Source organism: Eublepharis macularius, chromosome 2, assembly GCF_028583425.1.
Source record: "Eublepharis macularius isolate TG4126 chromosome 2, MPM_Emac_v1.0, whole genome shotgun sequence".
NCBI classification, from domain to species: Eukaryota; Metazoa; Chordata; class Lepidosauria; order Squamata; family Eublepharidae; genus Eublepharis; species Eublepharis macularius.
The window spans coordinates 80,186,503-80,213,885 of NC_072791.1; the positions used below are offsets into that span (position 1 = coordinate 80,186,503).

Consider the following 27,383-nt stretch of genomic DNA (forward strand, 5'->3'; position numbering starts at 1 on the left):
TGAGAGTGAAGACAGGAGATCCCTTGTGTTATACCTGGTCAACCCCCTTCACTCTGTATGAGCATATTTGCATACATTCATGGGTGAGAGTTCTCAGAATATTTTTCCTCAAAGCACCACTTGAAATGTTGTGGCACTCTGCTGCTTTGGGCCCAGGGCCTTGCCCCCAGGGTCCTCCTCCACAGACCAGGGGATCAGAGACTGGAGCTTTCTGGGGGTGTTGTGTAGCACCCACTCTGGACTAAGCATGTAGTAGGCTGGAAGCCAAATCCAGCAGTCCAGGGAAGAAACTACAGAGCTTTAAGGAAAGGAGAAGCCCACATGGGGTTGCTTTGGAGTACATCGGCCAGGTTTACAACAGAACACAAAACAAAACCTTTCAAACTGCATTTTTAAACACCCTGTGCTTTGAGCCTCCCTCCCCCATGGTTCCCCCCCTTTCTTCCTCTCTTCCTCCAATGAATCCCACATCAGATTTGTTTCTTTATTAGCAGTGAGTACATATTATTTCTTCTGCAAATCTGTGACGTCTGAGCTTTCAGACAACAAGAATTACCAAGCATGTCAGAGTCTGGCAAGAGCCTCAAAATTGATTGTAAACCTAACTTCAGTAAATGGTTGCAAATATTTTCAATTACACAGTCCTGATCTGAAACACAAACATGGTATGTAGCAAACTGCTGCTATACAAGAATAGAGATCTCCATAGTGTATTTGAAGCAATTATATCTTTTCACCTTATTCATGGAGATGGCAGAGAGCTGCATTGAGCCTCATGGCAAAGCAAAAAGGCCATAACAGGAACTCCCTCCCCTTGCTTACATGTGGTGCTGTGAGGAGAGGAGAAGAGGAGATTGCTGTAGAAGAACGAGCAGCAGGACGGACTGGGCTGGAGGGAGGCAGGGACCTTGGGCTCTGAGATCCATCACTGTCACTGCCATGGCTGCTGGGAGGAGTAGGAGGCATCTGCACCAAGTCATCTAATGGGAGATGCAGAGAACAGGTTAATAGCAAGGCACCGTCATACAGAACAACTGAGAGATGCTATTTCTCTGCTATGAGAGATGTGTGAAAAAGAGCAAATCCAGAGGAGATTTAAATATGAAAAATGGCAAACTGACCCGGCAACACAACTTCAGAGAAATTTGTAGAAGATACGAAAGCTCGTGTGAAGGTCCAATGTCCCATCCCTAACACCCATTAAAAGAATTGTAGGTAGTAGGGCTGAAAATGGCCACCTCTTAAATTTTGCAGAGTTGCTGCCAAAGAAAACACAACTAGACCAAACAGATCAATGGTCTGATTCATAGACAGATCTTTGTAATAGGATGGCCCTGGGATGACTCAGCCAATTGATTTTGTTCATAGTCAGTGCTGGAATTGTAGACATATTCCAAAATAATTTATTCTTATTTAAGATATTGTAGCAACTCTGGCAGAGTGGCTGTTGCATTTCTGCATGATATACAACTTGGCTCATGGAGCGTATTGTTCAGCTCATCCTATTTCTCCCGGGTCATACTGTGGCCTAATAATGTAGGTGAATCCGTTGGACAACTTATAGTTCGATATTCCTGTCAATACAGGAGTTGGAACTAGGTAGCTTTGGGGTTCATCTTTGAATCTTGATTTTCTTGAGATTGCAGGGCACCAACATTTTGGCTTTTAATTTAAGGTACAAGCTTGAACCACTTGGACTGAGCACTAAAACCATTGGAGTCTTGGTGATAATTCCTATCACACAGCAGCTCACCAAATATAATATATACATGTTCAGTCTTGAAATGTAAAACCAAAGGCAGAAACTAAGAATGGGTTTATTTTTTAAAAAAATATGTATAATCTCCTTTTCCCCTAAAGTGCCCAAGGAAAGTAAAGGATATGAATGCTAGAGATGTGCTCCTCATTTAAACTTTCTTGGCGCTGACCCTGAAAAGTGTAATAAAAATACTTACTACTGTCAAGGTTCAATTTAACTGAGAACAACCAAGCCCCCTTGTACCTTGGCTGGTAATGTTACATCTGCTGTCAACAAGGGCTATTGATCTTGGCATGGCTGAGATTTGCAACATAGGAAATTATTAGCTGGGAGACATCCTTAAGTTTTACCATCTTGTTTTATCTGCAAGCACCAGGATTTGCTGGAGGTGGCCCTCCAAATTTTCAGGGACTGATGATATGTGGTAGGCCTGCTCATGGTCATATTATGAAGAAAACCTCTTTTTTAGGGATTAATATGAGCTGAGCATTCAATGGGGCTTATATTTTATGTGAAATATTGTTTGCCTACTTGAATGTGAGTGTCTGGAGCCTAGAGATAAATTATTTTTTTAAGAAAACAAATACATATGCTCATTTGTGCCAAACAGGACCACTGTGGGATTAGTGGCTGCCAAGCTACATTCTTGATATCATTGCTCTTCTGGAACCAAGTAGGAGGTTCTTTCCAGTGATCCCGGGCACTTAAAAATTGGCATCATACCTTGATATCCTCCTGAATATTGTTTACCTAAGAAGTTAAAATTGTCTGTTGGGTTCTAAATCAAGGTTGGTGGAATCAGGCAAACTTTTGGAACTTTGTTGGGAATTTTGCCATCTTTAGGACTGAATCAAATTCCTGAGGAACTTTGCAAGGTGCTTACATATGAACATATAGGTTTGCCAACTTTAAACTGACCTCTCCAGTTTCCCCACTTTAACATCAGTTTGAACTGGAAGCAATTATCAGGTAATGTTATTTCACCGTGCTTTGAAAAGCTTCAACTGCTCATTTCCACTAATTAAACCTCTATTAGAAGAGCATTTCTCCCCTGTCCAGTTGGCAACCAAATTAGCATGCTATAAGAGTCTTAATTTAAGGAAGTAAATCTCAGGTTCTAACATTTTACTTGCTCAGCTTTCTTTTTTTAAAAAACACCTTTTATTGCACTTGAAGATATGCAGGCCTGTTTCAAACAAACCATGATTTAGTGCTATGTAAATTAACCTCAGGATCCTCGGGCTCATGTGCTCCCTCCTTCCTCTCCTGCACCCTCTTTTTGCTGGTTGTAAGCTAATTAGTTACTTCCTGGTTTCAGCCAGCCACAATTTGCTGTTCCATCTGAATCAGACAATTATGCCAAATCAGGACTGCAAACAGCTTGTTGGCCTGAATGTAACAAGAGATGGCATGCTGAAAACACAGAAAGGTTGTGGAATGTGAAGAAAAGTGAAGAGAGGTCACAAACCCAAGAACCACCCTAAATTACACTGGGGCCAAGTCATTCCACCCCTCTTTCTCTCTCTCACACACACACACGAACGCACACACGTGCACAAACACACACATGAGGGCTCCAGATTGGGAAATTCGTGGAAATTTGGGGGGAACGCAGAATTCGGGGAAGGTTAATTTGGGAGCAAGGCAAAATGCCATAGAATACACTCTCCAAAATACTCATTTTCTTCTGGGGAACTAGGGTTGCTGTAATGTACTGGTCGAACTCTAGCTTGCAAGAGAACTCAAGGCTATGCTATCATTGGTTAATAATTACGGGTGGCAGCCAATCAGAAGGGCAAGATAAAGACCAATCACTGAGCTGTAAATAAGTTACATTGTATATGGTTATGCAAACGAGGGTATTGTAAAATGCGTGTTCTCATTGGCTATCAGTATTCAGGGGGTGGAGCTGCTGTATATATATATTGAGGGTTTCTGTTCAGTTTGTGTTGTGTGTGGTTTTACTGAATAAAGAGCTGTTGGTTTACCTCAAGTCTGAACCCACTATTTAATACTGGCGACGAGGATGGGATCTCTGATTGGGTATGCAGTCCCACTACTAGAGCGAAATCACTAACAAGGTGCTTGGGTAGGCAGCCCCGAGACCTGAGCTGAAATATTAAGCTTGGGAAGGTAGCCCGTGAACAGAGCAAATTACTTGCCAGCGAGGAACTGTCGCCTCAGCCATCCGGCATACGCTCGCGTCGTCCAGAAGGCAGACATGGCCACTAAGGGCCACTTGGAACCGTTTGACTCAACAGCTAAGGACTGGGAATCATACATTACCCGGTTCAACTTCTACCTTGAGGCGAACAAAATTGAAGACACAGATCTCGCGAGAGCAACGTTCTTCAGCATGTGTGGGCATGCCATGTTTGATATAGCACGGGCGCTAGTGGTGCCAGCCCCGCTTCAAACTACAGCATTCGACACGAGAAAAAACAGACTCAAAGAACACTTCTCACCACAGCCATCAGAAATAGCCAGCAGGCACGCGTTCTACAAGCGCAACCAGGCACAAGGGGAATCCATAGCGGCATTTGTCACAGCCCTCCGACAGGCAGCCTGGCAATGCAATTTCCCTCACCTAGAGATGGCACTTCCGGACAGGTTAGTGTGTGGGCTGCGGGATGAAAAACTACAAAGGCGACTATTTGCAAAGAAAGAGCTGACTTTCAAAACAGCACATGAGGAGGCCCTTGCAGCTGAAGCGGCAGAACAATCCGCAAAGGAGTTCCGACAGTCGCACACTCCACCGCCGTCCCGCAGGTCCGAACAGGTACATCAGGGGGGCATAGAGGACCTGCCATCCTCAGAGGAAGACGAGGACGAAGTACTGCGAACTAAGTTCCAAGACAAGAAACAAGGGGGACCCCCAGCATTTCAGGGCACCCCTTGCACAAGCTGTGGGGGACCTCACTGGAGGAAGTCATGCTGGTTCCGGGACGCACAATGTGGGAACTGTGGGAAATTGGGACATATCGCTCGTGCCTGTCGCTCTGCAAGGAACCAAGACGGGTCACCCAAGTCCAGCCACAAGTCATCGCCGAGCTACAAAAAGGCTTCAAACTGTAAGAGCGACTGCCACACAATCACAATACGCCATGCTGATGTAGCACAGACCAGTGAGTCATCGGTGCAAGCATTACAACCTCCAAGCAACAACAAAATAAAGGTGATGGTGAAGATCCAAAACATGCCCTGTGAGATGGAAGTCGACTCAGGGTCAGCGTTATCCATCATCTCTTCACACACACTACAGATGATACGCCGAAAGTCATCCACACCTCATCTTGAATCAGCAGACATGGTGCTGAAAGACTTCCAAGGCCGCCGTGTGCCGATCATGGGCATTGGCACATTCCAAATAAAGTATAAGGACTTTGCTGGCCCACTATGATTAGTGGTAGTTCAAGGCTGCCAACCTAGCTTACTCGGCCTCGACTGGTTCTGACCTCTCGGCATCCTAATCGCCGGCGTGCAGCAGCTGCATCGAGAGGAGGTGGCATCAGTATGCAGAGAGTTCCCAGCAGTCTTCGACGGGGCCCTTGGCAGTTACACAGGGCTGCCTGTCTCGTTTGACTTAAACCCAGCCGTGGCCCCCATCCACCTGAAGCCTCGCAGGGTTTCATTTGCGCTCAAGCCAAAGATAGATGAGGAACTGGATCGTCTGATCGAACAGGGAATCCTGGAACCAGTTTCTCACACCAAGTGGGAAACTCCCATAGTAACCCCACTGAAGCCCATCTATCTTTGAAGCCCAATGGAGCGGTCCGAATTTGTGCAGACTATAAATGCACAATCAAAAAAGCACTGCAGCAACATGCTTACCCAGTACCAGTCGTGAGCCATCTCCTGGCATCGCTCCAAGGAGGAAAGGTTTTTGCCAAGCTTGATCTGGCACAGGCTTACCAACAACTACCCGTGGACAAGGCGACGGCAGAAGCCCAAATGATCGTGACACACCAGGGGGCTTTCAAGGTTAAAAGACTACAATTCCTGTCAAAAACACTTTATTTCTTGAACAGCTTTAGGTTACACAGCAGGGGGGAACACCAAAGGGCATGGCAGCACTATCTTACACAAAAATAACACAACTCACTTAACATCAGAGAATCACAAAACACAATTGCTGTCAAAAACACTTTATTTCTTGAACAGCTTTAGGTTACACAGCAGGGGGGAACACCAAAGGGCATGGCAGCACTATCTTACACAAAAATAACACAACTCACTTAACATCAGAGAATCACAAAAACACAATTCCTGGGAAAAACACTTTATTTCTTGAACAGCTTTAGGTTACACAGTAGGAGGGCACAACAGGGCATGATAGCAATGTACTACAAAAAATAATACAACCCACTTCACCGTTTTTGACAGCAATTGTGTTTGTGTGATTCTCTGATGTGAAGTGAGTTGTGTTATTTTTGTGTAGTACACTGCTTTCCTGCTCTGTGGTGCCTTCCTACTGTATAACCTAAAGCAGTTACAGAAATAAAGTGCTTTTGACAGCTATTTTTTGGGGTGATTCTTTAATGTGAAGTGAGTTGTGTTATTTTTGTGTAAGATAGTGCTGCCATGCCCTTTGGTGTTCCCCCCTGCTGTGTAACCTAAAGCTGTTCAAGAAATAAAGTGTTTTTGACAGGAATCATGCTTTGTGATTCTCTGATGTTAAGTGAGTTGTGTTATTTTTGTGTAAGATAGTGCTGCCATGCCCTTTGGTGTTCCCCCCTGCTGTGTAACCTAAAGCTGTTCAAGAAATAAAGTGTTTTTGACAGGAATCATGCTTTGTGATTCTCTGATGTTAAGTGAGTTTTGTTTTAATTTTTCTGTGTGGGGGACTGCTGGTGTAATGTGTCATAATGCTTTGCCTACTTGTACTTTGGAAGGGAGAAAATAATTTTTTTTAAACTTTATTTTGTGTTGTTCTTGTTTTATTCTTTGTTGTGCAGTTGGTTCCCATCATAGGGAACAATGGGGCTGGCTGGCCAGCCATCTCTGTAGGTGGTGGGGGAATTTGAGGGAGGGTGTCTGTGGTTCAGGTGCTCTTTCACAGGGACCAGCTGGCACTCAGAAGTGTGCCCACCATTGTGGCACCCCTGGGCTGTGCAGAATTGCCCAGGGAAAGAGAGTTTAGAAGTTCCCAGCATAGGGAACAAAGGGAGAGGGCTGGCCTTTGCCAGCCTGTTCCTGGGGTTATGGGTGTAGGGCAGGTGGGGGTGGATTTGGGTCTGTGAGGGGCTAATGTGGGGATTTGGGTCTGTGTGTGGCAGCTGGGGGGGAATTGGGTTTGTGTGGGGCTGTAAGGGGTGGACTTTAGGGGCTGAGAGGACCTACTTGGGGATGCCATGAAATGGCCCCCCCCAAGTGGGAGCAGTCTGAGCCTTGGTGGGGGGTGGGAGGAAGGGTGGGAGAAGGGCCCCAGAGGGCTGGGGGGCATTTTGCATGCAAAATGCCACCCCTGGCAACACAAGCCTCCCCCAGCTGTCAGTGGTAGAGATGAGAGCAGAGCACCTACTTGGGGAGGCCATGAAATGCCCCCCCAAGTGGGAGCAGGCTGAGCCTTGGTGGGGGGTGGGAGGAGGGGTGGGAGAAGGGCCCCAGAGGGTTGGGGGGCATTTTGCATGCAAAATGCCACCCCTGGCAAAGGAAGCCTGCCTCTTCATTTTTTCCCCATAGGAAATAATGAAGAAAGATCAGCAGCAGCATGCTAACAATATGCTGCTCCTTCGCTTTCTTATGGGAGGATGGGGGGACCTGCTTTGGGGGGCCATAACATGGCCCCCCAAAGTCCAATCTGTCTGAAACTTGGGTGGTTGTTAGAGAAGGGTTAGAGGAAGGTCCCCACCAATTTTGGGCTTATTCGGTGGGAAAATGCCTCCTCCAGGCGTCCTGGAAGACGGAGGCATTTTCCCATAGAAAAAAGCCGAAAGAATGCCGAAATAATGCCGAAAGAATCCCGAAAGTCGAAAGCCGAAAGAGATTCTTGTTTCGGCTTTCGGCTTTAACGATAGAGAATCTTCTTTCGGCTTTCTACTTTCGGCTATAGCCGAAAATTTTTGGCTTGCACACCCCTAGTTGTGGATTCTTATTCAAAGTGGCTAGAAGTTGTCCCTGTCTCCACAATGATTACTGCTGTGGTCATTAGGGCCCTACGTCAGCTGTTTGCAACACACGGTTTGGCTGACACGATAGTATCGGATAACGGAACACAATACACATCAGCTGAGTTCCGGCAGTTCCTGGCCAACAACGGCATCAGGCAAGTCACATCTGCTCCGTTCCACCCTTCCACCAATGGGCAGGCAGAACGGATGGTGCGGACAACAAAGGACAGCCTTCGGCGAATCAGCCAAGGGGACTGGCAGTCGCGATTGGCTGCGTTCCTGTTACAGCAACACGTCACGACGCATTTCACGACAGGGCGTAGCCCCGCTGAGCTGCTGATGAACAGGAAGCTCACCGTGACTCTCGACAGGCTGCACCCCGACCTAGCAGCCGAGGAAAGGCCCATGCCAGAAGGAGAGGTAAGAACCTTCCAGCCAGGAGATCTCGTATATGCCCGCAACTACAGCGGACGTCTGCCGTGGGTGCCTGCGTCCGTAGACACCGCAACGGGACCAGTTTCGTACGCCGTTGTTGCAGCTGATGGCAGGAAACTACGACGACACGTGGACCAACTACGACGCAGATGGCCGGCTAGGACAACGGGCGCTGAGAGCTTACCAACGCCAAGTGTACAGGACACAGTCACTCAAGAAACGGACAGTGAATCTATACCACAGCATGCACCAACATTCAGCCCACAGGCTGCAGAGGCAAGTACTACCCCTGAGAACCGAGCGGATATAAGTAACGGGCTGACGACTGAACAGACACCGGCTCAATTGCCAGACTCACATTGTCCCTCGCCTCAAGTGACCATACATCGGTCCCAGTGGACTCGGACTCCTCCCACTCACTTGAAATACTATATTTGTTAGAAGGTCAGTTCTGACTTAGGGGGGAGGAGTGTAACGTACTGGTCGAACTCTAGCTTGCAAGAGAACTCAAGGCTATGCTATCATTGGTTAATAATTACGGGTGGCAGCCAATCAGAACGGCAAGATAAAGACCAATCACTGAGCTGTAAATAAGTTACATTGTATATGGTTATGCAAACGAGGGTATTGTAAAATGCGTGTTCTCTTTGGCTATTAGTATTCAGGGGGTAGAGCTGCTGTATATATATATATTGAGGGTTTCTGTTCAGTTTGTGTTGTGTGTGGTTATACTGAATAAAGAGCTGTTGGTTTACCTCAAGTCTGAACCCACTATTTAATAGTTGCCAAGATCCTTTACCCTCCTGGCAATAGGGGAGGGACCTGGCACTCAGCTCTAGAATGTCCTCACATGCATGTGCTCCAGTTGTGGCACAATGATGTCACTTCCAAGAGTGATGTCCTCACGCAGGCCCCCAGGAGTGCTCCTGAGCTGTGCACCAATTGGCCTAGTGCACACCACAGGACCACTCCTGGGGCCTGTGCAATGACATCACTCCCGGGAGTGACATCGTGCTGGGAGCACGCCCTGGGAGGCCCATTCCTGGGCCTGTTCCCCCACCAGCCCGGTGAGTTACCCAAATAGGATACTATTTGGGTAACTCACTCTCATTGCATGGTCATTCAATTCCAAAGAGCCCTTAACGGGTCGGTACACCACAGTTAGTTAACCCCTAACTATGGATCTAAAACAGGGACTTTAGCTCAGGGACGGGAAGGATATTGCCCTAATCCTTAAAGTGAACTTGGCTTCACTATTCAATAGAGTGGAAAGGGGTGAAACGATCTCTCTGGAACTTACAGCTGTCATTCTGCTGGGGTTTGCTGAGAAGCAGGGGAAAGAGGGTCAGGAACCAAACAGAGCTACCTAATCCAGAAATGCCAAATTTTTTGGAAGAGACGGGTACCTTGCTCTACAGTACAAGAAAATTGCTAAACCCTAACAAGTCTGTCATCAAGGTGGATGCCCAGAGTTGTTCTTCCAAGGGGCGCAAACCTTGAGAACTAAAGCTGCTGAATGACATGGGCTCAAGAGGTGAAAAGATTCTTATTCCAATAGTTGCTCTTGTCTCAGACACACAGATCTGCAAACATACACTCACACACACTCCTGCAAGAGTATATCTGAGGAAGTCTTCCTACATCTTCACTCTAAGGCTCGTGTCTCACAATACTCAGAAATGCAAGGTGTTGCCCACGTGATCCACCATTAATTTGTTACCCAAATAGGAGGTCTCCTAATTAATGGGGGGAATTAGCATAAGGAGACACAGCAAAAGGGTATAAGTGGGATTCTCCACCTATGTTTATGTGGATTATTCCCTTAGAGAACTCTCAAATAAATCAAGCAGATGTTCAACCAGAAAGCTTTTTTTTTTTATTAAAGAGATGATAAAAAGGGGAAATGTACAGAAAACTACACACAGCACACATACAAGGCTAACTAAGAAAGAGGAAGAAAGTAGTTTCAGGAGCCCGATAGTACCAGTATTGAAGATAGAGGTTCACAGAGGCAGCCGCAAAATGACCAGTATTTTATGAGGAGAAGAGAAGAAGCTCAAACAGATTTGAGGGTGTATGGTGGGTCCCAAGACACAAATACAACATATAACTGAGGATCCCAGTTAGAGGTTCCCTGTGGCAAGCTGACATCTTTGCCTCCCAAACTATAACTTAATGGTTTGTCTAGAGATAGAACAATAAGTTTGGAGAGGCTTGAAGTGACTATCTGGGATAGACTTAGGGTTGCCAGGTCCCTTTACCTTCCCAGTGGGAGAGGAGGGACCCAGCGTCCCCATCATGCTCCTCATACATGCGCAAAGTGCACACACAGTCCAAAACCAGCTTAATGTCATTGTGCAAGGCAGGGGAGTGTGCGTGCTTTGCAGTGGGCTGATCTGGGCCCCAAACAGGCCCAATTCAGCCTGTTTGGGGCCCAAATCAGCCTGCCGTGAAGCACAGAAGCGCTCTCAGGGCTGCGCGATGACATCAGTGACGTTGTTGCGCCAGTCCCAGGTGTGTGCCTGGGAGACCCTTTTCCCTGCCTCCCCCCCATCAGTCAGGTAAATGGTGGCAGGGGTGAAAGGTGGGAGCAGGGGATCTTCTGCTCCCACCAGGGGAATGGGATCCCTAGATAGACCACAGGTGAAAATATTGCTTGATGACGTGGTAAATACCAGGTTTACTAAATATCTCTGATTAGGATAGGTGGGTGAGGGGGAAGCGCAGCAGGATGTTGATGGGATTAGACAAGGGTTTTCTTAGGAAACATGGTTATTTCTGTATCTCTCTGGGGTGTGGAGGGGTTGTCAGTCACTCAACCACCTCTGACTCATGTTCTGCTAGTTTTCTAGGCTCTGCAGGCAGTGCCTTGGACTTATGAAGGTCATTTATGATATTCCATCCTTAGTGTGAGGAAGGGATCTGGTTGCTAATAAGTGGTAGCAGGGGACGGAGGCTGGGAGCAGGGGATCCTTCACCCCCACCAGGGGACAGGTAACACTAAGGGGACTGATTTCTGTTGCCTCGTAGTTGTATATTAGTATTTATAAATTCATCCTTGAATTTGTTATTTACTGGGGCCCTTGATACCCCTATTCCTCCGGTTGTGGGTTTCCTACTCCTCAGGTTGGTGTTTTGTTACCGGGGAAGCCTCTCATTTGGCTCTTCACCACCTGAAGGTTGGCAACCCTAACACACAAATTATACTCAGTATAATTCAGATTCATAGGTCTTGAACCCATACACAGGAGATGTGAAGCCTAATCCTTGTATATTTATTCCCACTGTGTTTATTGTAACTTACTCCTAAGAATATGTGCATAAAATTGCAGCCTTAGAGTGTGTTCACACAACTGAGTCACTGTGATATAGTTTATCACTGCCATCCAATGAAATCTGTTTGTGATTAATTTGTCAGTCACATTTTTTTGAAGCCACATCAGTTTATCACAAAGATGAGGAAGATTACAAGTTGAAAGGTGATTTAAAAAGGTTTAATCCCTATCACAACTCACCCCAGATAACAGCTCTGAACAAATAAGCTGTCATGTGTTAGCTCCTGTTTATCATAAGGAAACTAGACATCCTACACCATCAATTAAGTATATGATCCCATTAATCATTATGTCATGAGGGGGAGATGCCATTTATTTATTTATTAAACTTGTTAGCTGCCTTTGTGTAAAAACAAATTATTCTCAAGACATTTTACAGCAATAAAACAACCTATAACAATAAAATCACTAGAAGCAAAGGACATAAAACCAGTTAAGAGGTAGGGATTACACTGCTCAAAGACCTTCTAAAATGATTCAACTGATGGTGGAAGGCCTGTAAAGAGAGGGCTACATGCGGTTTTAGGGATGGGGGGAATTCCACAGTCTGGGGTGGCTGCCAAAAAGGCCCTTATGCGGGTTAACAAAATTCACCTGTGAAGATGCAGGATCCTGAACCAAAGACCCAACCAAAGATGACTTCTCAATCCTCAAATGGCTTTGCCATTGACCTCCAGCACCTAAGTCTTGTCTGGATTGATCTTCATCCACCCCATTACCTGCTTCAGGCATTTGTTCAGGACCTTTACAGACCCACCCAACTTAAGAAGAAATAGAACTGGGTGTCACCTGGTTATTGGTGACACCCCACAGGTGATCTCTCTCAGACCCCACAACATACATGCTGTGGGACTGAACAGCAGTTCCACAGCACCACCAGCAAGGCATAGTGCATTCCACTTCCAACCCTGTCAACATCACAGAAGAATACTATGATCATTATGACTGAAAGGGAATGAGAGGTACAGAAGAATCAACAGGGACACACTCCCTGTCACTCTCCCAACAAAGATTATCTATCAGGATGATCTTCCTGATCTGAATCCATAGTGAAATGGATATAGATACTGCCTCCTTCAAGACCATCTGAAGCTATGTAACCACTAACCACTTGAACATGTTGCCCAATAATGGAATGTTAGCCCCATGCAGTAGTTATTTAGGTCATTTGGGTCCAGCAACATCATCTTCAAGTCGGATTTCATGACTACTTCTTTCGAAGCAGTTGGAATTACACCCTCTCATAAAGAGTCATTTATTACCTTCCAGATCTACTTTATAAACCTGACCTGGCTAGATACTCTGTCATGAGGGGCAAGCCTAGATATGGCGGGCTGCACACTTCTAGGGAGCTTGTCCACTTCATGAAGCCTCATCAACTGAAAGTCATCCATACAGGTAGGATCAGATTGTTCTCCAACAGCATCTTGAGACTGAACTGAACCAACCATAGCACACCTGTAAGCTCACCTTGCATTCCAAATTGGGAGAGGAAAGAATCTCTTGTTTTGGAATACAAACCCCAGGCCCTATAACTGAAGCCAGAAACTCTCCAAATTAAACTTCTGCCTGTTCAAAACTACTATTGTCTTGTGAAAGGGAAAATCCTGTTTGTGGCACACATTCCATGCCTTCCTGCTTCTGTACTCAGATTACCCTGCCTGTACACACATTCGTGTCTGTACAGTAGCCTAACTCTTCATCTGCTGCAACAGTGTATGGCTCTTACGCCCTGTAGATTTGGAGATTATTAGCTGCACAGACATTTTGAGAGGTATATGGTTATAGGCAGCTATAACTATATCAATTTGAGCTTCCCTATCTACCTTTTTGGTCTCCTAGCCTCCAATTCTTGAGCTACATACATTGCATAGCATGTGCATTGGGGGTGACGCACTTAGAATAGTTGCATCTTAATTTGGGAATTGTAGTATTAGGTACTGTTGCTATACACTGGATATTATCATCCTGACTTGAGGACACTAATTATTCTTTTTAGTAAACTCTCATTTTATCATATTCTAGATCTCAGCACCTAAGAAGCCTTGTCACTTTGTCAACAATCATTAGTTAATGTTTGCATTGGCTATTGCCAAGATTCCTTACACTCAAGTTACACTTGTGTGAAGTTGGGATCAAAATGGAATGTGGAACATTCACATGGACGCAAATCCAAGGTACACTTGTCCCTCTGACTGCACTCTGTAACATCAGATATCTGTACGTGTGAAATATACATCAAATATTTGTAGAAATAGGCTGGAGGGAGTATCTTGTGCAATGGATCATTCTTTAATAATGAAAGATACAAGACTAGAGGGTCAGTGAAAACTATTTAATTCTATTTCCTTACCTGTTGGTACATTTAGAAACTGGTTCACCTCTCTGGGTTCAGCTTTGATTACAAGTTGTGGGGCCATTTCTATGGAAGCCTGGGAAAAACAACATATGTGCAGTAGTTTGATTTTTTCAGGCAAATTATTCATGACTTTAGCCTGTAAATTAACTCCTTCCTTTACCATACAATGTACTGTCCCATTGTTCCAAAACATTTGTGATATCTTGTCATTTTGGCTGATTTGTGTTCCTGGGCCTGAACACACAGGCATTTGTTCATTCTGAGACAATGTGGCTCCATACACAAGTGGTATCATTTTTGTCAACCTTCTAGGGTGATCTAGGAGGTCCCATCCAGGTCTACACTTTATTTGTTGTTATTCTGGTGAAATGTTGTGCCACTGATATTATACAGGTAGCAGTGGATTTAATTTCCCCTTTCCTGTGAGTGCTAAGTGAAACAAAAATTGAATGGTACCTTTAGGACTAATCAAGTTAATTCCAGCAAAAGCTTTCAAAAGCCAGAGAGCCAGTTTGGTGTAGTGGTTAAGAGTGCAAGACTCTAATCTGGAGAGCTGGGTTTGATTCCCCACTCCTCCACTTGAAGCCAGCTGGGTGACCTTGGGTCAGTCACAGCTTCTAGGAGCTCTATCAGCCCCAACCACCTCACAGGGTGTTTTGTTGTGGAGATAATGACATACTTTGTAAACTGCTCTGAGTGGGCATGAAGTTGTCCTGAAGAGTGGTATATAAATCAAATGTTATTATTTATTTATTTATTTATTATTATTATTAATTTATTTATTTATTTTATTTGACTTCTATTCTGCCCTCCCCACGAAGGGGCTCAGGGCAGATCACATCATTTAAAACATATAACATGATTACACACATTTCCGTAAAATCAATAAAAAACAAATATTCAGTCACTTGTCATAGAAATATATAATTTTCAAGATGGCAGCAGTCAATGTTGAGCTAATTAAAAACAGGATTAAAAAAACAGGATGCTGGACAAGCCTGATGGGGGAGGTTTGGATCATTTACCTCCTCCTCTTCTCCTACCGAGCCGGTAGTGGCCTGGCCCAACCTCAACCATATGCCTGGCAGAAGATCTGTCTTACAGGCCTGGTAGAAAGATAACAAGCCCAGCTGGGCCCTGGTCTCAATGGACAGAGAGTTCCGCCAGGTTGGCGCCAGGACCAAAAGGGCCCTGGCTCTGGTTGAGGCCAGGCGGGCCTCCCTAGGGCCAGGGACCACCAATAGCTGTTTTTCTGCTGATCAAAGCATCCTCTGGGGCATGTATAGGGAGAGGCGGTTCCACAGATATATCAACCCCCGTCTGCATAGGGCTTTATAGGTTAATACCAAAAGTGAGTCAGAACTCACTTCATCAGATGCATGTGATGAGTGCTACTCACTGATCTATGACTAAAGGAGCAGAGTCTGAGGGGCAAAGATTGGAAGGCAATGTAAGTTCCAACCAGCAGGCATCCAGTTTAAGCACTGATAACGCTACTCCCTGCACTATCAGGGCTGTAGGCAGAAGAGAAAATACAGGCAGCTAAAGGTAGAAAACTAACACCTCAAGAGAACCCTCCTGGGAATCGAGAGATCCCAGAGAGCCAATATCATGCCTTTGCTCTCTGTGTACCTCCAAGGTTTCTTGCATTTCCTTAATCTGGGCAACTTGTCATAAGAAGCCAGCAGGCTGCCCTTCTGCACATCCAGACTATTTCCTTGCCTGCCTGTTGCTGTCTCTGCTTTGGATACTTGCTGCCTTCCACTCATTTGGGGTTAGACCTTGCCAGCCCTTGTTCACCATTATACACTCAAAGCTCGTGCTCTGGCATGGAGGGGTGACCACTCTTAGGTGCATGATAGGGTACAGAAGCTGCAAAGCAACATCAACAAGCACTAACCTAGAATTAATTTGTATGGAGTACCATATGCCTTGTGACTGAACCCTCTACCTTTCTAGCTTGTCACTGCCATATTGGTGGCCTGGAGCATGTTTACCATCTGCTATACTCCTTTCCTGTCAACTTGCACACCAAAAGCTCTCTGACAACAAAAACTTTGAAAATCTTTGACTCCAGAGAAGATGCAATCATAGACATGAGTATATTGCTAAAGGTGAGTAGGCATCATGCAGGCAAGCCACAAGAGTCTTTGCACAAATAGCATTTCCAAGGTCATCCTTGTCATTACCTCTTCTCCATTCCCTAAACAACTTCTTCAGATTCAAGAAAAAAACTTTCTTTGATCAGTTGCTGTTGGAGCTGGAAGTATTTGCCCAGGTTTGGGAGATAAAGAACACAGTCTGTTGCTCATCAGACTTTCTGCAGGGCCACTCAACTGCTTGGTTTCAGCAGAGGGACTTCCACAAACAGAAGGTGATTCCCCCCTTCCTGCTGCAGACTTCTAACTCCCTCTCCAAACTGGTCCTGGAGTTCATCTTTCTCCCAGGAACAGTATTTTGTGAGCAATTTGGGCGGCAGCAGGAAGAAAAAGTCCTGCTCTGCAAATGGAAATCCCTTCCATCCGTAGAAGCCTCTGGTCAATTCAAGCCAACAGCTGTTTCTAATCAAATTAGATTTAAAAATTACCATTAAAAGCACTTTGTTCCCATCTGCAACAACATGGTTTTCTCTTGCCAGCTTGCCCTTTTCCCATTCTACCCAAGATGGGGGTGGGGGGCTTTTTTTTTTTACATTAAACAGATACATTTCACACTACCTCAATTTGTAAACACAGCTTGGGGAGGAAACTAACTGTGGTTGTTAAATACACACTCCCCATGGAACTACATTTGTGAACATAGTGAGTTCAAGCTGTGTAAACAAGAAGGGAGTTTGTATACATGTCTAGCTTGAATATCTGGCTTGTTTCATACCCACCATAAATGAATGGAAGATAACCCAGAATAGGCTTAACTATATCTCAAGATGGATTGCTCATTTCATAGAAAATGCTGGGAAAACTGTAAGTGTGAATGAAGATTTTAATGCTGCCTTCCAAACTGCCCTGCATGCAGTGAGAATGATGATATATTTGACTCAATGTATGATTTATGAGTCTCTGACATTTGCCACCCTCGCTTGACCCCTAGCATTACCTATGGTTGGAACTCTCTGCATACTTCCACCCAAATGCTTCCAACTAAATATATTTAATGTAATATATGCATCCACAACATGTAGAAATGAAAGAATAGCAGGTTGCATTTAGGGTGTTCTGAAAGGAAGCATATTCTTGGTTTCACACTGAATTGTCTGCATTTGACAGTCTCCTTTATTTTCAGGAAACTGATCTGCTAGGTAAGGATAGTGAAGGCAATTAGAGATGATGTATACCAGAGAACTCTCTTGTAATCTAAACTCCACAGACTTTTGTATCTTTAAGCTTCCAGCTCAATGGACCAAGTGGCTTCCAAGAGAAGGGGTTATACCAGGAGGTGAACCCAACATGCCAAAGCACAGGCAGAGTTTGATTGGAACACGTGTGCTTCTGTCTCATGCTAGTCTCAGATCCCTCTATGCTGCCCTGGATTTATGAAGAAGCGCCTTGGAAATGTAACCAGAAGAATGGCTCTGCAGTTTGAAGAAACAAGGCAAGTAGGAAGAACCATCAGCTCTGAAGAAAAAACTGTTCCTCAAGCAGAACCACTAGTGAAGGATGAAAACAGTTGAGAGATGACACACAGACCATACTTTTGTTTAAAAATTGGAAAGTTGGTAATAATTAAGATAATTTCTTTACAGGAAGGGATTTCAGAGGCTTCCCATCAGTTCTAAGACACTGTCCAGATGGCAGCTTCCTTCCCTAGCTGATGGAGTGCTATACCTGGAACCACAGGAAAATGCATCTCTCAGACTCATGCAGGAGTTTTTCACAACTGTATCTATTTTAGACTGTGCCACCTGTGCTCATCATGCTATTTCTGTCTAGCATATGGACTGACAGCAATCAGCAAGAGGATTATCAAAGACTCCACGTGACATACTAATTTTAAGCACAGGATTAAAAAATCACTGTACTCTGTATAATAAGTTCTCTATTCTCTTTGCTGTTAGTTAAAAGTTTTTCACTATTGATGTCTTTTATAGTAATAATAACTGTGCTTATATACCACTTTTCTAGACAGATCAGTGCCCAACTCAGAGAGCTAAACAAAGTCAGTGTTGTTATTATCCCCACAACAGAGCTGGAGAACTGGGATTGAAAGGAGTGGCTTACCCCAAGGCCACTTGCTGAGCTCATGGCAATAGTGAGATTCAAACCAGCAAAGTGCTGACTCACCGTCCAACCACTTAACCACTATGATACAGCATCTCTTAAGTGCCCTTTACTTTGGAATCAAGAAACCTACAGAACCATAGACAATATCAGGATTTAAAGTTCAGCTATTTTGACTAGAACAAGCATTCTGGAAGTAGTAAACTCACCTCTTCTGAGGCTGGCAACCTCTGCAGTGGGTTAAGATTCAACATGGGCACTGAGTTAGTTGCCACCTGGGTCTCAGGAAGTTCTGGTGCCATGTTCTGCTCCTGCTTCACCATGATAGAACACAGCTTATGCTGGAGGGACCACATACCACTTTCCAAGTCTGAGAAAAGAATTACATCAAAATCAAATTACACTCAACTCTGAAGGATGTACGTGATGTATGTGTCCCCCCCACCACACCCAAATATATAGAAAGGGTTTCACAACTGGGAATCTGGCCATCTCCTTTACATCCAGAGATCAGCAATAAATGCTGTTATTTCAGAAATATTCATATATTCAATTAAGCTCCAGACAATCAGGTAGTTCACTCCTTTTCTCAAGAAAATTCTACTTGCCAACATTCGCGTTCTCAGATGAACAAGTCAAATGATTGTCACTGAAATGGATGTGTCCTTTCCACAGGTAAAAGTGGGATTCCTTAATTTATCCCCTCTAGAGGCCAATGTAGTCCAAAGTAGCAAGGATTGTAGGCATCTTTGGAATTTTGGGAATGTGGTAATGAACACGACCCCAAACTGGATGCTGCAGGATGTGGAGCCAAACCCAGTACCTCCCTCTTCACTTTGCAAAAGGAAATAAAAAGTAAAGGACAGCCTGAAGGGGAAATGGAACCACAAGTCTGGTTGCTTACCAGTCCTCATGATTCTCCAGTGTCTGCGGCTGTTATTGCCTTTTATATAAATGAGCACAGCCAATAACAAGCCCTGTCTTAAAATGGTCCCACCTACTTTATGAAAAGATTGGCAGGTGCCAGGAGAAGAGCATGTGGATACCATGGGGCCTACAGGCACTACATTGGGGAACTCTGGCCTATGGCCTGGTCTATACATGCAGCACAATGAAGTGGTAGAATGGGCTGTACTGCTTCAGAATACAGATGGAAGTATTACATTTTTTTTATTTCTCCCTATGTAAAAAAAATGTTTTAATAGCATATCAGGAAGAAAGGCCTCAAACCTCATGCCTCTGCATGCTGTACTATTTTACCATTTAACAAAGAATTCTTAAGATAGAGAACATTTGAAAAATGTAACCCCCTCACCTGCAGCCTGAAGTGAAGTCTGTTCTATTGCATTAACATTGTACAACCTCATCCTGTTGTATCTCTAGATTAAGACTGAAAGAGAACTTCTACCTATAACTTGATAGTGTTAAGCCTCAAAATGAATTTCTGTAATACCTTCAAAACTAACACCATTTTTGCTTGTATAAGCTTTTGTAAATAACATCCTACTTGATGAAATATTGTTTTGCCTACAAAATCTTATTCCCTAAATAAATTTAAAGTGGGCTCTTTGTTGTCTTTGTTACAACAGACTAACATGGCTACTTCTCTGGAATTTGCTTCCTAAACTGCCTACTGACTCCCTTCATCCCATCACCAGACTGACTCTTTTGCCGGGCCAGATAGCGGCTGAAATATGTGGGTTCACTTGTAAGTACCGTATCAGGTCTACAATTTTAGAGTTAGCCAGGTGAGGTTCTAATCACTGAATACATCAAACTGGGAATATTATAAGGAGCAAAGCATTTTTGTAATCTATATATATAAAGACAAGTGTCATCAACGCCTAGCCCAAACCCCTCGACCTAGAAACATGAAATTTGGGCAGGACATTCCTTTTGTGATGTAGAGGCTGACTAAAAATGAATTTTAAGAAATTCACCCCCTAAGGGGGTTAAAAGGGGTAAAATGTGTTTTCCCATAGGGATACAGGTTCCCTGTGTGGCTGGCAGGGTGCTCCCCCCCCCCCACAACCAACTGCCAACTCAGCCTCCCTGAGGTCATTTGCATATGTGGCCTTGATTGGTCATCATCCCAACATTCTAAACAGTTTGCAGGACACATGCAGTACCTCAGAACACATTCAATGACTCCCAGTCATTGAATGTGTCCTGAGGTAAAAATACACCTTCCAGTCTGCCCCTCTAGGGTTGCCAATCTCCCTGTGGGGCTTGGCTTTCCTGTGTGGCTAGCAGCCTGATGAGTCAGCTGTGAAACTCTGTGTTCTGAGGTAAAATCAGGCAAAGGAAACTGCAGACAGTTGAAGAAAGACAGTACAAGACTCTTGAATAGGGATTTTATATCAAAGTCAGTGTGGCAGCTGAGTTTTTAAATGTTCATGGTGAGATAGTACACAACCTTTCTAGGGGCCATTTCAATGCAAACCTCTCACATGAACCTGCCAAAGTGCCCACCACACCATCCCTCCCTCAGTCCAACTCCACCTCACACCTCTTGCAGCCATCACCTCTTATTGCTGCCAAGAAGCCTTCTGGCAGATGTTGTGCAAGATACACTGACGCTAAAAAGAGTAAGCAACTTAGAGATGCGGCAAGAAAATATGCACATCCTGCTCCTCTGGTGCACCAAGCAGCAATGGCCAAGTATCAGCAAGATCACCTCAAGATGCACAGCACGGCAGAGGCTCTCTATGAGCAAAGCAATCCTGGAAGAGGAGTAGAAAGGTGCTCACTTTCATGGAAAATCAAGGCTCACTCAGGCATGGCATATGATCCTTTGCTACCTTCAAGCTGCCTCTTAACCTCATCCATGCAGAAACCCCCGTTCAGCATCTCAAAACAAAGCAACATGGCCCAAGTGCTGCAGAACTGTAAGCTCATTGTTTGGGATGAGAGCACCATGGCACTTAAGGGGTGTTTTAAGGCACTGAGCATAACCCTAAAAGATGTCAGGGGCAATGAGAGAGCGATGGGGGGAGTCACAGTGATGCTGGCTGGAGACTTCTGGCACTCTGCCAGTAGTCCAAAGGGGAACTCGAGCTGACAAGGTTACCATGTGTGTCAAGGCATATCTGCGGCCCCTCATCGGGAAACTCTCACTAAGAAAGTACATGAGAGTCCACTTGAGAGGAGAAGTGTCCACTGGGGGATTCTCTGAACTCCTACTAAAAATAGGGGGCGGAGCGTATCCTGAGTCCAAGAGAAAGCTGACCATTCCTACAGGCCTGGGCACAGTAGTGACGACCATAGCAGACCTAACAGCCATGATATACCCTGATATCATCACTATCATGGAGAAGTCCATGGACTGGCTGTGCAAACATGCCATTCTGACTCCCAAGATCGACAAGGCTGCCATCATTAATGAAACACAACTTAACTCACTCAAAATGGAGTACAGATCTGTGGACTCCATGGTGCAAATGGATGATGCAGTCCACTACCCTGTGGAGTTCCTCAACATGCTCAACTCTCCTGGCTTCCCAGCCCACAAGCTTCTCCTCAAAGTGGGGGCTCCAGTCATGCTGGTCCAGAACCACAGCTCACCCAAACTCTGCAATGGCACCAGACTACGAGTGAAAGCCCTCCTCAGGAACATCATCAAGGCCACATTGTTCAACAGCAGTGCTTGGGGGGAGTCGGTGTTCATAGCATGCATACCATTCATACCATCAGATAACCTCTTTGAGTTCAAGAGACTGCAGTTCCCCCTCTAGGTCTGCTTTGCTATGACGATCAACAAGTCCCAGAGGCAGACATTGAAGGTGGCAGGAACTGACTTGAGGGAGGACTGCTTCTCACATGGGCAGTTCTATGTGGCCTGCTCCAGAGTGAGCTCACCCAGCAGCCTGGTGATCCTGAAGGGAAAATCTCCAATGAGGTCTACAAAGAAGTCTTTCAGTAGGACAAAAAAAAGGTTGTACGTATTTTTCACTTTATTTATTGTACTACAATCTTTTCCTTTTAAAAATCTTTTCGATAAATGTTACATTTCAAAATCCACTTCATCAGTTTTAGGCATCAACATGCTTTGCTTTATTCAAATATTTTTGTGAATTTTGTAATACTATGCTATTATACTACAAAACCAACTCAACTCCCCCCCCCAACAAAAATGTTACATACCCGGTTTGGGATTTATGGTGGTCTGACACAGCTCCAATTGCGAAGCTGACCGGACTGCCGTTTTAAGCGGCCGGCGGGGGCAAATCAGCCCGCGGCCGACTGCTCTCAGGTGGAGAGCAGGCAAAGAACGCTCAAGACCTCAGGGCGCTTCGATCTCAGGCGAGGGGGGGTCCTGCGCAACGGGCCCTCTCCTGACCCTTGAGGTCCCACCCTGTGACAGGTCGGCTACGATCTCTGCGGCAGTTTCGGGGCCAATACGGTTGGCATAAGACCTACGTACCCAAGCTTCAATAGGGGAAAGAAGAGTAGAGGAGAAACTAAGATTGAAACAGTGATTACAACCCAAGGAAAGTGAATGAGAAGGTAAAGATCACTATCTTCTGATACGGGACAGATTGTTAAAAGTAAAGAAGAATAAAAGTAGATTTTCAAACTGCAACAGGCTAATTACAAGGAGGGGAAGACTCGGCAAGAGTTGTATTAGAAAAAAGACTAAGTTTAAAGAAGTTATTAAAGAAATCGGACTATTGTTTTGAATACTTGCGGTTATGGAGCTGTGAGAAAATTTTACCATCGCGAGAGCTACTGTGGGAAGTCGGGAAACAGGAAGTACGTAATAACAATAGAGCTGCTGGAGAGAAGCGGCCCCTGCTGGAGGGCAGGAAGAAGGGAATTGCCATCTTTGAAAGGGGAAGAGCCGCGGCTTCAGCGGAAGAGGAAGTAAGCCATTTTGGATTACAAAAATCATAGAAGAACCATAGAGAAAAGACGCCCGACATTTTGGATTTTCCAAAAGTTTTTTTTTTTTTTTTGCAAGAAGACCGGGACATTTAAATTAAAAATTAAAAAGACATTAAATTTTACACCACGGAGTTAAGGAAGAGGGCGGACTCGTGGGAGCGAGCTAAAGCAAGCCCCACAATGTCGAAAAAAGAGTGGCAATCAGCAATAGAAAATCTAGACAAAAAACTTTTAGAAGTGATTAAAGAACTTAAGGACATGAAACCGGAGCTGATCAAAGAGGTTAAACAGACAGTGAAAAGTGAGCTGTCAGAAGTGAAGAAAGGTATGGAAACAATGCAAAATGAATTGCAAGGAACACAGCAGAGAGTCAAAGTAGTGGAAGGCGCGGTGGAGAATTTAGCTGATACGCAACAAACAGAGATGAGGCTGATGAGGGGGAGAATGGCGGTTGCGGAAAGTAAACACATGGAGAAGCAGCTGAGATTTCGCGGCTTGCCAGAAATGGAAGGAAAGACAGCGCAAGAACAGATAACTGAGGTGTTAGCTGTATACCTGGGAAAAGAGGAGGAGGAAGTTGTGGCAACCCTGGACGTGGTATATCGTGTAAACTCAAGAATTGCGACCCAGAGGAAATTACCAAGAGATGTGATTGTGCAGTTCACGACCCGAAATATGAAAGAGAAGATTGTGACTAAACAGTTTCAAGATCCATTGGAGATTGACGGCAAGACGATTATCATTATGAAGGAATTACCTAGATCGGTGTTACTAGATCGGAAAAAATACAAAGCGCTAATTCAGATTCTGAAGGACATGAAAATCAGGTATAGATGGGAATTACCAGAAGGAGTGTCCTTTGAATTTGGAGGGGCCAAAAAGCATATCAGATCTGAACAAGAGATGGAGCGATTTTTAAGGGACAATGAAAAGGACTTACCAGCAACAAGATTATGATTATGGAGTGTAAAGTTTTATCTTGGAATGTAAATGGACTTAATTCACCGAATAAGAGAAAAAGCATTTTCCACTGGCTATTAAAACAAAAATGTGATATTGTATGTTTGCAAGAGACCCATTTTCGAAAACAGGACGTAAAATATTTAAAATCGAAAAAATTGGGTAATGATTTTGCAGTGGCCTCTAATAAGAAAAAAAGAGGAGTGGTGCTGTATATAAAAGAGGAGCTGCAGCCAAAGTTTGTAATGATGTGGAAGCCAGATTCATAGCAGTGGAATGTATATGGAATTTAAAGAGAGTGCTGGTAGTTGGAATTTATGCACCTAATGGAGTAAAAGAAAGCTTCTTTGAGGATTTGAGGAAGCAACTAGATGAACTTTCATATGACCAGATAATTCTTGCTGGAGATTTCAATGGAGTGACAAATTTGGAATTAGATAAAAAATCATCAACTGCACAAAAGAAAAGAGGACTGTTACCAAAGCTGTTTTTTGAATTGATACAACAGGAAACCTTAGAAGATGTATAGAGAAGACAAAACCTTAAAAGTAGACAATTCACGTTCTTCTCCGCAAGACATTCTACACTATCGAGAATTGACATGATCTGGGCCTCAAAAGACTTAGCGTTATGGACAAAGGAGGTGGAAATAATGCCGATGGTAGGCTCGGATCACAATCCAATTATGTGGAAATTGGGGAGAAGGAGCAAAAGGAAAGGATGGAGAATAAATGAGGACTTGTTACAAGAGGGAGAGAACATGGAGATGTTGAGAAGAAAGACAAAGTTCTTCATACAATACAACATGAATAAAGAAGTACCAACCAACAAGGTTTGGGACACCTACAAGGCGGTAATTAGGGGCATACTAATGGACTTAAATGGAAGAGCCAGAAAAAAGAAAGAGGAGAAGAGACAGGAGATTATGGAGAAAATAAAAGCCAAAGAAATACAGCTAAAGAAGAGACCAGGGAAAAAGAAAATTTATCAGTGTCCGGGGTCTGGGTCCCAGCCCCCAGACTTGGTAGGAGGGAACAGCAGGTCAACTGGGCGGACAGGCATACAGAGGGGGCAGCCAGCAGCCAGCAGGTCAACTGGTCAGCCAGCAGACAGCAGGTCAACTGGTCGGCCGGTTTACAGCAGGTCAACCGGTCTGACTGGCAGGCAGAGGGGGCAGCTGGGGGACAGCAGGCCAACCCCTCCCATGGGCAAATGGGGCCAGAACCTGCCAGTGCCAGGGGCAAGGGGCAAAGGCCCAGGGCCTCAGGAGGCAGGGGGAGACAGAGGGAGGCCAGCGAGTCGCATTCCCCTAGGAAAAGAAAGGGGACTAAGCAAGGCGGAAGGGGGCAAGGGCAGAGAGATTGGGGGCCCAGCAGTCACCCACCCAAAGGCCTTACCTGAGGAGGAGAAGCAGCAGCAGCCCCAACAACCCAAAGCCACGCCCCAGCTAGAAAATAGTAGCCTGGCCCAGGAGTTGCCAAAAGCCAAGCCACTCCAGGTGGGGCTAGTGGAGGCACTCGGCATGAAGCCCTGGGCAACCAGCCAAGGAGCCGCAGCTGGACCCACCTTCAGCCATCAGCTCAGCCAGGGAGGCCGGGCTGCTAGCCAGGGAACTGCAGCTGGACAGGCCTTCAGCAATCAGCCAAGGCAGGGAGGCTGGGCAGCCAGGGAACAAGGCACAGCTGGTGCTGGTCAGTGGGGCCAGATCAGCTACCCCAGCTGCAACTGCTTGGTGCAGCCCAAGACCAGGCTGGAAGAGGGGTGGGACAGTAGAAGGAAGCCCTATAAAAGCTGGCTGGGAAGAGCCCTGAGGTGGTGGGTGTGAATGAGGAGTGATGATGTGGAGTGAGAACGGTGCAATGCAAGAGTGGAGGTTTGGAGGAGAGTTCTGGAAGGAGGGGATGAAGAAGGACACAGGGGGCAAGCAGGCCAGGTTGAGCAGGCCAGCGAGTGGACTGAGAGGGAGTCTGGGTGAGGTATACCGCCCCTCCTTCCACAGAGCAGGGTCCTGCAGCATCCCTGGCCCCCCTATGATGTCAGGAGCAGACCGCCCAGGGCCACACCCAGCGGCAGCGGCGGCACGCCCTGACAATCAGGACATTAAAATACTTCAAGAACAGCTGACAGCAATGAATAACAAAGAATTGGAGTGGAATCTTAAAAGAATGAATCAAAAAGCGTTTGAAGGTGCAAACAAACCTGGGAAATATTTGGCATGGCAACTGAAAAACAGAAAGGAAAAGAAAACAATAAATAAAATTTGTGAAGATAACAAAACGTATTTGGAACAGACAGCCATTAGTAGAGCCTTCTATAAATTTTATGCTAAACTGTATAATAAGAAAGAGGTGAATAAAGAATCAATAGCGACATATTTGGCGAAAATGAAGCTCCCAGTAATCTCGGAAGCTTGGAGAGATAGATTGAACAACGAAGTAACGGATGAGGAAATAAGAAAGGCAATACAGTCAACAAATCTGGGAAAGGCGCCAGGGCCAGATGGACTTACAGCTAAATTTTATAAGGCAATGGCCAACGAACTGGCACCATTCCTAAAAGAGGTGATCAATGGAGTCTTAAAGGATCAACGGATTCCAGATACCTGGAATGAAGCTAACATATCATTGATCCCCAAAGAGGGCCAAGATCTGACTAATGTGAAAAATTACAGACCTATATCGTTACTTAATAATGACTATAACATTTTTGCGAAGATACTGGCGGAGAGAGTGAAGGGATGGCTTTCGGAAGTTATTGAGGAGGAACAAGCAGGCTTCTTGCCAGATAGACAAATCAGAGATAACCTAAGGACAGTGATCAATGCTATTGAATATTATGATAAGCGTTGTGATAAAGAGGTTGGCTTCTTCTTTGTTGATGCTGAAAAAGCGTTTGACAATCTGAACTGGGACTTTATGTTTGCCACTATGGAAAAGCTACAAATGGGAGAAAGATTCATAAGAGCAATTAAAGAAATCTATAGAGACCAGAATGCAGCAATTGTGGTGAATGATGAGGCTATTAAGAAACTGACCATAAGTAAAGGAACAAGAAAAGGTTGCCCGTTGTCTCCGCTGTTATTTATTCTGGTATTGGAGATTCTGATGATACAAATACGACAAGATGAAGAAATTCGTGGAATAAAAATAAAAGACTTTTCTTATAAGGTCAGAGCATTTGCGGACGATATAATATTAATTGTAGAAGACCCAACGGAGAACATGCCAAAAGTGATAGAGAAGATTAAGGAGTTTGGAGATTTGGCAGGGTTTTATATTAACAAAAAGAAGTCAAAGATATTATGTAAAAATATGACTAAGCAAA

The 27,383-nt window shown here is 44.8% G+C and overlaps 1 protein-coding gene across 1 annotated transcript in view; it reads right to left on the minus strand.

Annotated features, from left to right (window-relative positions):
* The window catches only part of CREB3L1 (cAMP responsive element binding protein 3 like 1), a 125,572-nt gene that overhangs the window by 16,470 nt on the left and 81,719 nt on the right, over positions 1-27,383 (minus strand). Inside the window, exons 3-5 of the mRNA XM_054972687.1 lie at positions 18,425-18,585; positions 13,993-14,071; positions 823-980 (exon numbers count right to left, since the gene is read on the minus strand). Coding sequence (XP_054828662.1) covers positions 823-980; positions 13,993-14,071; positions 18,425-18,585 — 398 coding nt within the window. The remainder of the gene's footprint in view (positions 1-822; positions 981-13,992; positions 14,072-18,424; positions 18,586-27,383) is intronic.